Consider the following 17,140-nt stretch of genomic DNA (forward strand, 5'->3'; position numbering starts at 1 on the left):
AAGAGTGCTTCTGTCACCTAAGTTGCGTTTACAGTGAGGGTTCTGCCGGCCTAGCTAACACTTCTAGCCAACAACCCAGCTATGCTGGCACAACTTTATCCAACCAGGTGTGATAAATCATTCCTTAGTCGCTACCGTATGGGCTGCCACATATCTCTGCTTCAGTGGCTTCACCGCTATAAAGAAACCTTACGGTCTACCTTTATTTTTGCTTGCTGACTTCATTTGATGCCTCATGCTGCTAATTTGGTCCATTTTTCTCTTCTCCGTCCAGGCTGATTCCTGCTGTAGAAAGCTTAGATCCCGAAATGCTGTCCTGAGATACAGATCCTGTTTGGTGAGTGGCAGAAAAGGGGTTAACACCCCCCCCCCCCCGCCACACACACACACACCCTCAGTCAACAGAGGTGCATGTTCTCATTGCAGAGCTTGCCAGGGAGCTGGGGAGGAAGGGAACGGGGCTGAGCTTGTCAGCTAAAAGGAGCTTGCTCTAGCCTGAAGGACTGCAAGAAGAGTAGATACTGAATGCTGGGGCTGAGACTACCTTGTCCCTGAGAAGCCAGCATTTGCGATTGCACAAGGCCCCCACTCAAGCCAGCGTCCCACCTCTGTATGCATCTTCAGAGAAAGGTGGTGGTGGTGGGGGAAGTCCATAACCCACCTGTGTGCAGCAGTAAAGCCATTTATACTTTCTTCTAGCCAAGCGTGGCCACAAGAGACCCTTTTCCCTTCATATATTTGAATGCAGAGCTTGCAGAGAGGCTGGCTGCCTGGCTTCTGCACCTGTGACCTGTTGCACAGACGTTGCTTTTTAAACCACTTTGTCAACTTGTTCAGTAGGGTTAAAGGGGATGTGGTCTGGTAAAAATTCATAGACATGTAACTGAATCCATTTCTGCCAAGGGATGTATGTGGGGTATGGCTCCGGAGCTGGCCCTTGTGCCCCTTGTGACCCGCCCCTTGTGCAGGCGGGGAAAGTGGGTATAAATGGCTATTGCTCTGCTTTGGCAGCATTTCTCCCCCTGGGTGCATGGGTTTAAATGCCTGTGCAAGCTGCCAGACAGACCCTTCAGGTTTAACGCACTTCATTTGGGCTCTGTATGTTCTGATGGCATTTTCTTGCTTTTGTATGAAACCTCTTGAGGACTTGTTTCCCCTACAACTAGACTAGATCCTATTAATGCCACTTTTTAACTGTATTTTATTGTTAAATAACATCACGGATGAAAAAGAAGTTTAAAAACCCACAGATTTAAAATGTTTACCTGGGTAATAGCACTTTGGATTAATACCTGTAGAGCATCCAACTTCCTTTTCCAGTTTGTTTACTTTTTGTATTTCTCTTAGCTTGGCTAATGAGTACAGAACGGTCAAATTCACTTTTCTTTCTAATCACTTTCACGTCCTGGTTCTCATGCAGTAGATAATGCTGCAATACTCAGGTTTGACTTCTGCTTCCTCTAAGTCATGACTAGGATTTGAAGCAAGGCTCTTCAGCGCCATACCCCGCATTGCTACCACTTGAGCCAAAGGAGTAAATCCATTAGGTTATAGTAGCAGCAGTAGTAGGCTGTTACATTGTGATGGGCTAGCTGCAGCGTGGTTGTGATATGCACTCTGAGTGTTTCACCAGAAACGCTGTTTCCTTTGAAATTGTGTGGGGCGGGGGGAAGGAAACTCTTCTGCTGGCCTTATGGTTTTCTAGATGTTTCTTTTCATGAATCTATATTTTGGACTCATCTTATCCCCACACTATTCCTGTGAGCCACAGAGTGAAACTGAGCCTTGAATTTGTAAACATGCCTATTAACAATTAAAATATCATTCTGTCCCTCTGAATTCCTCCTCCACCCAAACTGGCCCATCAGAGCCACCCCAAGATTCTGGGACCTGGGGAAATCAAAGGAGAGCTCACTTTTCTCTGTTTATTGGTCCTCTTTATATTATATCCCACCCAAGTCTTAGAGAACAAGTTGTCCTTCCCTCCCTTCCTCCATGTGTGGCCGTTTGGATTATGATGTCAACATCTCCTTCAATGCACTTTCCTCCGTGCTCATTTGTGCACCATTAATCACTGGAGTGCTGCCCGGGAGATGTGGGGCAAAGCACAGGCCTGGTTCCCCAATGTGCCTTGTATTCTGGTTTGAGCTGTGGTTGTTGTTATTCCTATTGATTCATTGAATCGCAGAAGCATTTGCAATACAGATCCCCAGTCACAGCTCAGAGCCCTGTTGTGCTGAGGAAAACGAGAAAAGGTTTTTTAAAAAAAACCTACCCAGGAGACTGTCACCTCTAAGAGGCGAGGTCTTTGGAATGGCTTGCACATCAGACTTCTGTCCCATTCAAGCCAAGGAAATGAAATAGTAAGACAGGGTCTGAATTTTGCATTTAACCAAATACAGTATGACAAATACAACAGGGGGTGGAGGGGAAAAGGCTAGCTTTGCAAAGGACGCCACCTGGGTCCTTGTAAAAAAAACCCAGAAGGGGCAGTATGGATGGAGGATGCTCATTGGCTTCTAGTTTAATGACAGGATGATTGGAACTCATTAGTTCACTGCCTGCCCTCCAGGTGTACGTACTTTCCTTCATTAAGTTACGTGAGCTGGATCGATGACTGCTGCCGTAAGGTAATATGGGCGTTCTGCATTTAAAGGCAGCCAGGGATGTGTTCTAAGGTAGGGGACCGATGTACCACATGCAGTTAAGGATGTTAATAGAACAGTAGGTGACAATGGACTGGCTGGTGTATATATGTACCACTGCCCATTGCTGGATGAAATGAGATCATCTCAATTAGGTGTCATAGCAGTACAGGGTCTAAAGAAGAGGTTTATAAAATCCTCCAAGGGATTTGACTGCACAAGTGAGCACCTCTGTGTCCAAATCCCTTAGGTGATTTTTTGGAAACCTTCCCTCCTACAAGCTAGTCCCCTTTAGCTCATATGTAGCAGCCTCTGCTTTAGAGGCAGATGTGCATGAGCTCTATCCCCACAGTTACCAGGAAATCCCAAGGGGCCGTGGCATGCAGCAGAAGGGATGTGGACAAATTGGACAGAGTCCAGTGGAGGGCAATGAAAATGATTAGGGGGCTGGAGCATATGACTTATGAAGAGAGGCTGAGGGACCTTGGATTATTTAGTCTGCAGAAGAGAAGAGTGAGGGGGGATTTGATAGCAGCCTTCACCTACCTGAAGGAGGGTTCCAAAGAGGATGGAGCTCGGCTATTCTCAGTGGTGGCAGATGACAGAACATGGAGCAATGGTCTCAAGTTGCAGTGGCGGAGGTTTAGATTGGATATTAGGAAACACTATTTCACTAGGAGGGTGGTGAAGCACTGGAATGGGTTACCTAGGGAGGTGGTGGAATCTCCAACCTTAGAGGTTTTTAAAGCCCGGCTTGACAAAGCCCTGGCTGGGATGATTTAGTTGGGGATTGGTCCTGCTTTGAGCAGGGGATTGGACTAGATGACCTCCTCAGGTCTCTTCCAACCCTAATCTTCTATGATTTTATGATTGCGATGACCAGATAATCCGAGGTGCCTGTTACTTGGTTGACTTCTCTGTTGCAATGTACGTTCCTGATTGAAGAACACGCTCTGTAACTTTTCGGTTCACAATTCTCGACGCAGGCACTCCCAGATCAGCTGGTGAAGCCTCTAAACCCCAAACTTCCCCTCATTAGAACTATATTTTTGGAGAAGAAAAATGTGTGGAGGGGAGATAGGTGCCACTGGGAAACACTGGAAAACGAGGCCTGTGTTGTGTATTTTCTGGAGGGACATCAATTATTATTGCTATTAAAATAGCACCTGGAAACCCAGCTAAGATCCGGTCCCCATCGTACTAGGTGTTCTACAAACACATAGCGTGTCCCTGTCCTAAAGAGCTTACAATCGAAACAGACAAGACTGAAGGGAGGTGTTATGAGCTCCATGTTACAAAAGGGATACTGAGGCACAAAAACCTGCCTAAGGTCACACAATGAGTCTGTAACAGGGCAGAAAATTGAACTAGGGTTCCGCGAGCTCCAGCCCAGAGACTTATCCATTTTCCTCGTAGAAGCTTTAGTTCTTAGCAGTTCATTTGCTCCTGGTGTTTATTCTTTATTGGAATTTATCAAAAGCCTTGGAAGGATTTTTTTTAACATCCAAGTCATCTCCATAGCAACTAATGGTGATGTTACGAACCGATTATGATGGGAGATGAGGAATAAGGGGTAGGAGCAGGCTCACTGCTAGGCAACGAAGACCTACATTTAATGCACACGTTTCAAGAAATGGGAGGAAAAAAGAGAAAAACACATTAAAAGGCAGCGGAGTTGTCTGTGCACAGAATAGCATTCAAAGCCTTTGGTCTAGCTGGGCCAGTGGAGTGACTTTGCGCAGGGTGGACTTCACATTTCTAAAGATCTATTTATCCTTGCAGTAGAGCTGAGTGAAATTTTTTAGACTGATAGTTTATGTGATGAAAAATGCAGCGTTGGTCAATCCGGAACTATTTGTGAATTTGACACAACGGGTTTCAGCTATTCCCAAAACGGCTGGAGAAGAAGCTGCTGCTGCTGTCACAACACCTCACGACCATTAGCCAGTGTTTGCGACACTGCCCTGGGATCTGAGGGACTTACGTTTGAATCCCTGATCCGGAACAGACCTGAAACGGATTTTTTCAATTCACCGAAAAGTCCCCAAAATTTCAGTTTCAGTTAGAACTGAAAAATCAGTTATTTGCTGAGCCTCTAGCCTAGAGACAGCAACCATGTTATGGCTGCAGCCTGTTCTCTCTCTCTCTCACCGCAACCCGTACTCCCGCCTCAAGACTTTACTTTTGTTCTTTCTTGTTTGCTGTTTTCCTTCATCTAAAATAGATAATTTTAGACTGAAACACCAAGGTTGTGCATGGAAAAAAACCAAGAGGTTTTTCCAAGAGGAATCAGCAGCTTTATTAGGTACTAATATAGCTCAGTGATTGCATGTTATTTACTGTAGGGAACAGTCCTGCACTGGCAGATAGCTGGGCTGGATGATGTATTAGGTCTTTTCTTTCTCTAATGTCTGTGATTTCCTGGAAGTTGCCCATAGCGACATCTGTGGCATGTGCTCAGTCTGGGACAAAGAGGAGAAGCTTAAAATAGGAGAAGATCTCCCATAGTCCCTTAAGAAAGAATAAAACCCCTTCTGGCAATGCTGCAGTTATTGCTACTTAGAGCAAGGATCCTGTAGCCTTAATGAGCAATCAGCATTTGTTATGGATTGTGTGCATCACACATGGACAGGAACAAGTGTTTTCCAGGTCCACAGCACAATGACGAGGGAAACTTGCAGTGGCTGTGTGCAAAGCTGCTAATTAGAGCAGTTCTCAAGCTACAAGCTTGAGGAACCCAAAGGTGAGTTGTAAAATAGCCTAATGAGAAGCTGAGTGTGTAGTGTAGGAAGCTGCTGTATGCAATGATCGCACATTGACTTTTGTGCTTTGAACATCTGAGACTTTTCCTTCCTATTAGAGCGACTGCTGTAATAAGGGTTGCAAAAGAGTTCTGTTCTAACACCCCTTAACTACACACACACTCACCGCTGGGCATGAAACAGCTCCTGTTTAGCCTCGGCCTGAAGGAGAAGGTTATTAATTAACGTTACGTAGGAGCTGTCATCCTGGATCAGATGTGAGGTCCATCTAGACCAGTGTCCTGTCTCTGACGGTGGCCAGCACCAGATGTCTCCATGGAAGGTGCAAGAAAGTTTGAATTATGGATCAACCTTCCCATAGGGCAGCAGTTCTCAACCAGGGGTCCGGGACTCTCTAGGGGGCCGCGAGCAGGTTTCAGGGGGGGCTGCCAAAATAAACCAGATTGCAGGGCCGACGTTAAACTCCCTGGGGCTCAGGGCAGAAAGCCGAACCCAAGGGGGCTGAAGCCAAAGTCCGAGCAGCTCAGCTTTGTGGGACCCCTGTGGTGTGGGGCCACAGGCAATTGCCCTGCTTGTTACCCCCTAATGCCAGCCCTGGCTTTTAATCGTCTGGATATGCAGAAAAAACAGCTCTTGTGGCACAGGTGGGCCATGGAAGATTTTATAGCATGTTGGGGGGCCTCAGAAAGAAAAAGGTTGAGGACCCCTGACCTAGGGGAAGTGTTTCCTCACCCCATGAGTTAGCGATGCACCTTGTGCCCTGAAGCAGGTTTTATATCCCTCCAGTAGCTGCAGTTGCTTGGGCCTTCAGAAAATCAGGACGTCTCAAGTTGGATCTCCAAAATTTCGTGGATGCTTCTGAAAATGTTTCTCCAGGTGGTGTTAAATCTGGTGCCAGTTTGGAGGCACAAGTGATACGAGTTGGTAGTTCTCCTCCCAGTTCCTTGGGGGACAGGTGTCCCTTGGCTGTCTCAGCCGGAGGCTAAGGAACGAAGAGGCCATCGAGACTCACTCTTAGTGGTCATCTGGCTAAGTGAATACTGAGGCCCATGGACTGGGCTGGGTGAAGGAAGCTAATGCTGCCCCATTGTCCTGCGGATCACTAGATGATTTCACTCGTCACCCTGCATTACGCCCTGTTTTCTCTTCCAGACACATCAATGTTCGGCTTGTACAATAACTCTGGTGACCTAGGAGGAGTTTCTGCCCTAGGAAGATGAGACTGTCATATGCCAAGATACTTACGCTAGCAGCCCTCTTGGCACAGGCCGAAGCCTTGGCTCCTCATGAAGGTACGTGTGTCACGTGCTGTGTCCAACAGAACCAAAAGCAGGGGAGCTAATGCTCGTGGCAGAGAAGTTAATGTCTTTTCCAGGTGGCTGTATTTGCTAGTGTAATGAGCTGTAGCTACCTGGGGGCACCAGTGGGGCTTGAACCTGGGATCTCTAGCCTCAAGATCACAGGCCACTGCCACTGGACACTAGCAGACTAGTAGCTAGCAGGCTAAATTGTCTGTGCAGCCAGCCGCAGATAGGATCGTATCTACTAAGCCAAGACACGTGAGCTGTGAATTGTGGGAAACCAAAGAGGATTGTGGGAAGTGCCAGACTGCATCGGTCCCATGGTCCATCCTGTCTCTGATACTGGCCAGTGCCAGACGTTTCAGAGTGGAAGAACCCCACTGAAGCAGATGTGGGATAAGCCGCCCTTGGTCCCCCTGCATAGTTCTCATCCCGATCTCCATTAGTTAGACTCAGTCAGTGTCCATCTGAATTTGTCAGCCACCAAGCATACAGCCTTGGGGTTTGCACTTGTTTTCTGCTGGCTTTTCTTAATGCCACACAGGTCTCATCTGCTCCCTCTCTTTCCCTCAGCCACAATCTCCCCTCTGATATTTTCTTTGGCCCCACGTATGGCATTAAAAAGGATCCCCAAGAACTGTGTGTCAGCAGGCAGGGGCACTGCCTGGTCACTTGGATCTGTGCAAATGAGCGTGACATGCTGCTGCTCTGATCTGCTCGTGTTTTACGCTCAGCACCAGTGTAAGTGACCATCCCAGGCACATGGCAGTGTAGAATTAGCTCTGCAGAGTCCAGCCCACTTCTCTGTGTCTGGAGAGGTCCTTGTCCAGGGAAACCAGTGGGAAAGATGTAGGAGGGGGAGCTGTGTGAGTGAGTGGGTGAGGGAGGAGATCTGTGACCATGTGGGTCTGCCCATCTCCCCCCATGGCGAGGGAGGCTGTACCAAGGCCCTACATAGGCTATTTCAGCTACCAAGGGGAAAGTTTGCCTCCCCTTATGCCCCACCTGCATCTCCCCAATGTCAGGTCCAGCTAGGTCAGCATAGGAGGCAGGTGCTAGGCACTGCAGTACCACGGTGATAGGATTTTAATCTATGTGCTATCAGCAGCATGGGACTAAGCATAATGAGCTATCTCTCACTACCTAGCCCCCCACACCTGAGCGGGCATATTTCTACTCCGGGCACAATAGAATCGATGCAATGGGTTCACCAAAATCTGCTTTCATAATGTACCGTTGAAGCTTGTTTTGCACGGGTCTAGTGTCTGTGCACTAGAGGATAATAGCCTACTAGTGCGGCCAGCTGATAGCATTGCCCCTTGGCTCAAGTGGTGAACCCCTATGCTAGGTGTAGCGGGGCAGTCACCCTGCTCCTGTGAAAAGGCTAGGCTCATTGGGGAAGCAGCCACAGCTGGGGCCATGCCCCAGTCAGGCCACAGCTGGCCCTATAAAAGGGCTATGAGCCAGGAGCTAAGTCAGTCTCTCTCTAGCTCTTGAGAGAGAAGGACCTGGCTGCCTGGGAGAGAAGGGTACCTGAGACAGAACAGTGCTGGGGAAAGGGGGGAGGAGCTGGGGAGGTCCAGCCTGGCAACTTCCCAGGCTGCAGGCCTTGACAGAGGCCTATGCAGGTACAGGGGCTAGAAGGAGCAGCCCAGGGTTAGGCAGAGGCAGCTAGTCCAACCTCCTTGCCAATGATGAGTGGTTTACAGACTGCAGTCTGCCCTAGTGAGCAGGGGGCTAGATGATGACTGGCAGTAGCCACTGAGGCAAGGTGGGGATAGAGGGTTGGGGGTTCCCCTGGGAAGGGAGATCCAGAGTGTGGGGGCACTGCCAGGGGGTAGCACCCCAAGGTAATGGGGTACCAGGGTCTGGGAGGGACATGGGAGGGGAGGGCAGCGCAGGTGAGACACCAGCCAGGAGGAGGCGCTCTGTATGCTGGAGAGCTAATTCCCGAGATGACCAGCAGGAGATGCTGCGCCAGTGAGTCATTGCTTTGCTACACTAGGGATGTTGAGGGCTATAGGTTCAAACCCTGCTGATGACCCATATGGGGTGTCAAGGCTGATTCCCCACTCTGGCACCTTGAGTGCAGAAGATGGGGGCCTGCAAGGATTCTGAAAATTAATACTGGCCACTCCAGGCTTGTATTAAACTCCCAAGGTTACAGCTTTTCTCTGACCTTGGATGGGTAGATGCTGCCACCGCCCAAGTGCAAAAAACCCCTTAGGACTCAGGAAGGAGCACTTGCGAATTCTTCCCTGTGCGGTTCCCTCAAGCCCTTTCACACACCCCTCCGGGGAAGAGCTGAGAGAGAGAACAAAGGAAATCAGCTGTTACCACCAGCTAATTAAACTACATGTGTACAAACCTCTGGGGACACAAATCTAATCCTGTTCTTAAAAAAAGGGGGAAAAAATCTGGAATTTGGGTTTTTTGCTAGATTAAAAACAATTACAAAAATTAAGCATCAAGATAGCTCTCTTGAGGTCCAGCTTAAAGGTTACAAGCAAAACAAAAGCATTTGGGGGTTAGCACAGAGGCGTCCACAAGGCTTACAGAAATAAGAGAGAGAAACCTAATCATGTCTTTCTAGACATTTCCTGATCTACTTACGTATGTGGGGTTTCAAACTGAGTAGTTCTAGGTATGATCTGGTGATTTTCATACCTGGTTTACAGCTTTTTACAACAAAGCTTTAGCCTTGTCTGCTCTGTCCCTTCTCTCCAGAGAACAACCACAGACAGACAAAGGGAAAGTTTTTTTTCCCAATTTAAAAAAGTTGTAGCCCTTCTATTGGCTCTTTTGGTCAGATGTCCACTCTCTTCCTTTTACCTATGGGCTTTTTTGAGCCTTTACAGGTAAAGCAAGTAGAGAACAGCTACTAACAGGGATTTTATAGCTAACTCTCTGGCTGGGTGCCCATAAAAGGGAGTTCCCCCTTCATTCATCACATGGGGTGAAAGGGCCACTACGACTGGGTAGTTTGAAGTGGAAGTGACTTTCTGCTGCTGAAACTCAGTTGCTAAGAAGTCCATAAGGGCCCCCATCCTGCAAGCTGCTTCTTACAGGCAGACTCATGCACTAATCCAGGGCCCTGCTGGTCTTTGGCTGGACATAAGGGGTCCAGCTCCCTGGACCATGCCATGCTCCACAGAAATCCAAAGAGGAACACAGGGTTTGCCAGACAGGACTGGGCTCTAAGCTTTTAAGAACGTGCCTGGAACTTTCTGAAAATTCAGCAAGGGGTTAATGGTAGCTTAGGAATTGGCTGCAAAATTAACTTGATTAAATTCCTGCCCGTCAATTAAGCCAATATCTTTGACTATAATGCTATTTAATTCGCAGCCTGGAACAGTGCAATAAATCAGCGTTTACAGATGTCTCCGGCAAACCTTTGATGGATGAAACGGGGTAGTTTCGGAAGTGCATGGAAAATTTCAAATAAAATCATATCCCCCTGTGATTAATATAGCTGTCTGTGTTGGTATTTGCTCCAGAAGGCACCAGTCCAGATATGCTTAACATCACATGCTTTCAAAGACAACATCACATGCTTTCATAGACAGCATCAGGTGCCTGATCCAACCAGGCCGAATGCTCTCTAGTTGCAGTGCCAAGCTGGGAGCCATAACGGGCTCTTATCAAGGGGTAGCTGCTTTTTATGGGGAGCTCGGGCCCTGCCTGCCTGTGACTGCCTGATGAGGGTCCCACCTGGGGGTAATTGACTGTCCCAGGGGACTGATTACTAAAGAAGCAGCTGGACCTAATAAAGGTAACCAGAGCTCAGTTAGCACGAACTCCAAAGGGAGATAGGAGACTGAGGGAGGCCTGAGGCAGAGGGCAGAACAGGGAGCCTCGAAGGGGAGCTCTCTGGGGAACCTACCAGGATGGGGAACCTGTAAGAGGCGCCCCTGGAGCGGGGAGCCTCCTAGTCAGAGGGCTTTACCCCTCATCCCCCAGACGTTGGCCGGAAGCCCGGCCTGGCAAAATCTCCCGCTGTCCCTGGAGACGCATCACAGCACGCAGACCTCCCCGGACCTGAGACTCCAGAGAAGGATGTTACTCCGGTAGGGGCAAGAGGCACAGCAGCGGGGGCTGAGACTGGCACCAAGAGAACCCTGGAGGGAGACTGGGTAGAGATGATCGCTGGACTCAGGTGGGGGACATGGTCAAAGAATGACCTAGTCACCCCACCGGGGCGTTGGGGTGAATGTTTTGTTCATGTTTCTGCCTTGGCTTTTCTGTTGACAAATGGGACTCTCTGCAAGGAGGGGCTCTCTAGCATGTAACCGGTGTTGGTACTTGCTGATACCCTGGATGAGGGGCAAATTAAGCAAAGGCTCATCTGCGACACTACGCCCGCCCACAAGGGGGCGTGCTGGCTCATGGCGTATGCACCTCCTGTTATTCACAACAGAATTTTGACCTGCTGCTGCCCCCTGACACGAAGGATTTCAGTGACGCTATTCAGGATTGATCCGTCTTGAGTGGTCACATCCATCCGTGCAAAGGGGATGCAAACGACGATAGTAAGCGCCTACAGCTGCTCTGCCTGGGGTAAATGACAATTCAAGGAAGGCAGTGGAGGGTCAGGCCTCTTGCGGAGCACTGACTGTCTGCGCGGGTGTGTCTACACGCACAGCGAGCTGGAGGGGTAATCTCCACCTCAGGCAGATGTACCCACGCTAGCTCTGGGGGAACTAGCATGCTAAAAATAGCAGTGTAATCACGGCAGTACGAGTGGCAGGATGGGTTAGCCACCTCAAGCACAATCCTGTCTGAAACCTAACTCCAGCGTAGACATACCCTGTAAGTAATGATGACAGGATTACCTCCCTTGTAGGTTTTAGAGTAGCAGCCGTGTTAGTCTGTATTCGCAAAAAGAAAGGGAGTACGTGTGGCACCTTAGAGACTAACCAATTTATTTGAGCATAAGCTTTCGTGAGCTACAGTTCACTTCATCGGATGCATTCAGTGGAAAATACAGTGGGGAGATTTATATACACAGAGAACATGAAACAATGGGTGTTACCATACACACTGTAAGGAGAGTGATCAGCTAAGGTGAGCTATTACCAGCAGGAGAGAAAAAAAACCTTTTGTAGTGATAATCAAGGTGGGCCATTTCCAGCAGTTGACAAGAACGTCTGAGGAACAGTGGGGGTGTGTGTGTGTGGGATAAACATGGGGAAATAGTTTTACTTCGTGTAATGACCCATCCACTCCCAGTCTCTATTCAAGCCTAAGTTAATTGTATCCAGTTTGCAAATTAATTCCAGTTCAGCAGTCTCTCAAAGGAGTCTGTTTTTGAAGTTTTTTTGTTGAAGAATTGCAACTTTTAGGTCTGTAATCGAGTGACCAGAGAGATTGAAGTGTTCTCTGACTGGTTTTTGAATGTTATAATTCTTGACATCTGATTTGTGTCCATTTATTCTTTTACGTAGAGACTGTCTGGTTTGGCCAATGTACATGGCAGAGGGGCATTGCTGGCACATGATGGCATAGATCACATTGGTGGATGTGCAGGTAAACGAGCCTCTGATAGTGTGGCTGATGTTATTAGGCCCTGTGATGGTGTCCCCTGAATAGATATGTGGACACAGTTGGCAACGGGCTTTGTTGCAAGGATAGGTTCCTGGGTTAGTGTTTTTGTTGTGTGGTGTGTGGTTGCTGGTGAGTATTTGCTTCAGGTTGGGGGGTTGTCACACTATCAGCCACACTATCAGAGGCCATCTCTCTGGTCACTCAATTACAGACCTAAAAGTGGCAATTCTTCAACAAAAAAACTTCAAAAACAGACTCCAACGAGAGACTGCTGAATTAGAATTAATTTGAAAACTGGACACCATTAAATTAGGCTTGAATAAAGACTAGGAGTGGATGTGTCATTATGCAAAGTAAAACTATTTCCCCATGCTTATTCTCCCCCTCCCCCCCCCATATTGGTTCTTCACACGTTCTTGTCAACTGCTGGAAATGGCCCACCTTGATTATCACTACAAAAGGTTTTTTTTCTCTCCTGCTGTAATAGCTCACTTTACCTGATCACTCTCCTTACAGTGTGGATGGTAACACCCATTGTTTCATGTTCTCTGTGTATATAAAATCTCCCCACTGTATTTTCCCCTTCATGCATCTGATGAAGTGAGCTGTAGCTCATGAAAGCTTATGCTCAAATAAATTTGTTAGTCTCTAAGGTGTCACAAGTACTCCTTTTCTTTTTATAAATCCTAAGGACGGCCCTGCTGCCACAGGCCTCCCTATGTGACCTCAGGCTGGTCATTTAGGTTCAGATCCTTAAAGCAATACCATGAACCCTTCTGGACCGAGATCACCAACGAACTCAATGGCAATTAGGTGCCAAAGTACGTTTTGAAGATGTGGGCCTTAGTCTGTCTGTGCCTCAGTTGCCCAGTGAGACCACTGGAGACTGCGAGGTGCTCAGATGCTATGGCGACGGCAGCCATGTCATTACCTAAGCTGGAGAGATTTGCAAAGGGCTTGTATATCTGGGCCAGGTTCTGATCTCCGCCTTCTTTAGCTGTAGTATCATTAGGGGGGCTTACGAGACCCCGCCCCGCTGATGTTCCCTCAGATGGTTTATACGCTAGCTGGTCCGTTACAAGCTCTGTGGAACAGAACCAGCCTCTCAGCCCACGCAGCCGCTCTGTTCTTCTCCCCGCAGCATGTGGGATGGCGGAAGTGGCCGACATCTTGTTCCTGGTGGGTGAGTCCTGGAGCGTGGGGGAAGGGAACTTCCGGCTGATCAAAGACTTCGTCTACAGCGTGGTCCTCTCCTTCGAGAACGTGGCAATGGGCAAAGAGGGTGTTCGGCTGGGAATGGCACTCTATGCGGAGAAGCCAAGGTGGGGCAAACCTTCATTTCCTGTCAACACAGAGAATCTCTAAGTCCCACCTCTGTCTGGCAGTGAGGCTGGAGTGGATGTATGTGAATCGTAATCCATTGAAAGACGCATTCAAATTTAAAACAGGAAAGGTGCATTTAAAAATACCGGGGCTTGGTCTGAGGCCCCACCGGATGCCATGGTGGTGGGCAACTAGGGTGACCAGACAGCAAGAGTGATAAATCGGGAAGAGGGTGAGGGGTAATAGGTACCTATGTAAGACAAAGCCCCAAATATTGGGTCCGTCCCTATAAAATCAGGACATCTGGTCACCCTATGGGCAACCTTATGCACCCCTAGCTGTGGTGGTGGTGTTTGAAGGCTTGGAGAGCTTATATTGAATGATTACTTTCATTTGGCTCTTCCACAACTCAGCAGTGAGATTCAGCTAAAAGCTGAAGCCTGGAACCGTCCGCCTGCCATCCAAATACGCCCTCCTCCCCCTCCAAAATGGAGGATGACCATACCCTGGATCCTTACACAGCAAAGACACAGCGATCGTGTGCTGGTAGCTGACATGATTATTTAAGGGTTGGGCTTCCTGTGCATTTTCCAAGTTCCAATCTGCAGCCTGCTGGATTGGGGTGACAAAAGGCCCAGACCCTCACAGGTTTCCTCAAACTGAATTCAATGGGAGTTAAGGGCCTGAATCCTTTTAAAAATCTGCCTCAGAGCCAGCAAGGGGCCATCCCTTGTCCCAGTAAAACTGTTTTGGGGAAGCTTCCCAATGCTGCCCTCAGTTCCATGCATACAAGCAATGGCATTCATAGCCTCTTCATCATCTCCCTTCCTGGGGAAGCCAGTGGAATTGCGCTGGCATAGAACCGGCATCAGGTTGAGGAGAACCAGTCCCAATGGGCTTGCATGGTGGAAAGCACCATCAGCCTCCGTATCGTTTAATGAAGCTTTTCAGATTCAGCTCGGTTATTTCGCAGGCTGACCTGGGGCTGTAAAATGGGGGTGTAGGTGCTTGAGCTTGGATGTCTACACCTCAGCTTTGCAGCCCCGCGAGCCCGAGTCAGCTGACATGAGCAAGCAGCGGGCGTTGAATTGCTCTGTAGACAGAACCTCAGAGTCATAGATTCCAAGGCCCGAAGGGACCATTGCGATTGTCTGGATAGCGCAGGCCATGGAACTTCCCCAGAATAAACCCTAGAGCAGATCTTTTAGAAAAACATCCACCCTTGATTTAAAAATTGTCTGGATTGGAGACTCCACTGTGTTCGACTGGTAGTAGTGGTAGATGCCTTACCCCCGGGGCCCCACCCCTGGAGATCAATATCCCTCATTCAGTGGCGTGACATTTCAGTGCGAAGAAGGGGAACAAAGAGAGCTGGCGTATCCGCCCGTGATGTCCTTTCACTGACCCTACGTGCCCTTTCCTTTCAGAAGGAGCTGAGGTTTGGCATGCCGGCCTATGCCTTCAGATGTTGTATTGTATGATCCCTACTGTGATTCACGGGGGATGCAAAATAAATGCTCTCTCTTTTGCGCCCCCTTTTCTTCCTGCTCCCAGGATGAGTATTGAGTTGACGGATTACGTCACCATCGAGGAGGTATTGGTGGCCATCAGGGAGCTCTCGTTCCAAGGGGGCAATGCAAAAACAGGGGATGCCCTGGTGTTTGTGGCCCATGTGGTCTTCAGTCCGGCAGCAGCAAGAGGAGATGCAGCAAAGGTCAGTCCCTCCCATATGGTCATGGGTTGAATTCAGGACTTCTGCATCTAAGAGCATGGGCCTTTACCGCTTGAGCTAAAGGAACAGATTTCCTAGCTTGATGGCAGTAGCAGACTCAGGAATCTGTGTACATGGCTTAGCCTCTAGAGGGGGACAAAGAGCCACCCTGCGTTAGGGCCGGTTACGTGACAAACAGCTGACATGGCGAATGGATTGTGTGTTCCTGGAGGGTCTCCTTGGAGAACATGTAGCCCAGCTTGGCAGAATAGCAATCAAATCGGGCACTGCTGTAATTTCTTATTAAAGAAGCCCTCTTCTGACTGGGTCGCCCGCTTCCCCAAATTGAAATGCTGCATGTTCCTTTCCCTGCTAGGGACTTTGGATTCTGGGAAGCCTTAAACGGAGACACAGTAGTTCTTGTTTGCTCTGCAGACCCTCAAGAGACAGGGCAAAGGGAACATTGCATGGCCTGTCTGGCCCATTCTTCTCAGCTGACTGCTACAAGGAGGTTGCTACCAAGGTGGCACCGAAGAGTGAGCGGTGGGGTACGGGGCTGCTCACGTCAGACACTGTTTCCGATCTGGCCCTGGTTGATAGTGGCTGAAAGTGGTTACCATCTGATGGCTCATTGCTGGTCTCAGGACAGGGGGCCATGGGTTCCTGGTGTCTGAGATGCCCTAGCTGGGCAGTAGAAGGTGTGCAGGGAAGGAAGCTTGCATGGATGTGATTCCTATTCTGTGGAGAAGCAGCAGCCTCCCCTTTCCAGGGCCATCAGCCTGGCTCCTTCCTCGCCGGGCTCTGCGTGGAAGTGCCTCGTCCGCCGGTAGAGCACGGCGGTCAATCGCAGTACGTGTTGCAGATTGCTCACGTTGGACACCCTGGTTACCCGGCTATGACTCTGCTTCCTTGCAGATCGTTGTTTTAATCACAGATGGGAAATCTGCCGATTCTGTCGAAGATGCGGCTCAGGCGCTACGGGATAGAGGAGTTACAGTATTTGCTGTGGGTAGGTACGGTAGAAATGAAGACGCTGAGAACGTCACCACTGTGGATTGGGTATACATGGCAGGGTGTACACGAATGCATACTACATGTGTGTGTATATATATATATATACACCCCATAGAATACTGAATAGACCAAGGGCTAGACACTACAAAATATCACATATATCCCCCAGGGGAATACACAGCAATGGGAACTGCATCTACGCCAAGGGACTACACCTCTAAACACTGGGTCTGAGTCTCTGCTCCGCTTTGCAGGAAGCTGTAAATGGCAATGCCCGGTAGCAGGCAGTGACGAATCAGGCCTCTTGTTTTCCCTTCCTTTCCCCACCCCCGCGCCTTTAGGAATTAAGAATGCCGACAGGAACGAGCTGAGGAAAATAGCTTCCACGCCTGCCGAGGAGCATGTGCTTTACACTGAAGATTTCCACTTGCTGGGTAACTTGTCCCCTAAACTCTCTCGAAGGCTCTGTGTCACGGCCTCCGAGCCTCCGCGCCCCACCAGGCAGGCTGTGGAGGGTGAGTCTGGACCCCTGCCCACTCTTATTTTCCATTTCGTTGAATCAGCCCCTTTCTCTGGGGCAGGAGGGGGTGGGGGGCTCCGACATCCCATTAGACTTGCTCTCTGCATCCCATATATTCACATCAATAGACTTTTAGGGCTTGACAAAGCCCTGGCTGGGATGATTTAGTTGGGGTTGGTCCTGCTTTGAGCAGGGGGTTGGACTAGCTGACTTCCTGAGGTCTCTTCCAACCCTAATCTTCTATAAATCTATGTGAGACCTGTAGGGTATGTCCACACAGCATTTAAACCCCTAGGGCTGGCCCATTTCAGCCGATTCAG

General features: G+C 48.9%; 1 protein-coding gene across 1 annotated transcript in view; it reads left to right on the forward strand.

Annotated features, from left to right (window-relative positions):
* The first annotated feature begins 6,623 nt into the window (after nt 1-6,623).
* LOC140910910 (collagen alpha-1(XII) chain-like) overlaps nt 6,624-17,140 on the forward strand; it is a 46,074-nt gene continuing 35,557 nt past the window's right edge. The window contains exons 1-5 of the mRNA XM_073343085.1: nt 6,624-6,699; nt 13,394-13,574; nt 15,130-15,289; nt 16,202-16,295; nt 16,642-16,815. Of these exons, the coding sequence (XP_073199186.1) occupies nt 6,624-6,699; nt 13,394-13,574; nt 15,130-15,289; nt 16,202-16,295; nt 16,642-16,815 (685 nt within the window). The remainder of the gene's footprint in view (nt 6,700-13,393; nt 13,575-15,129; nt 15,290-16,201; nt 16,296-16,641; nt 16,816-17,140) is intronic.

This window comes from Lepidochelys kempii, chromosome 1, assembly GCF_965140265.1.
Source record: "Lepidochelys kempii isolate rLepKem1 chromosome 1, rLepKem1.hap2, whole genome shotgun sequence".
NCBI lineage: Eukaryota > Metazoa > Chordata > Testudines > Cheloniidae > Lepidochelys > Lepidochelys kempii.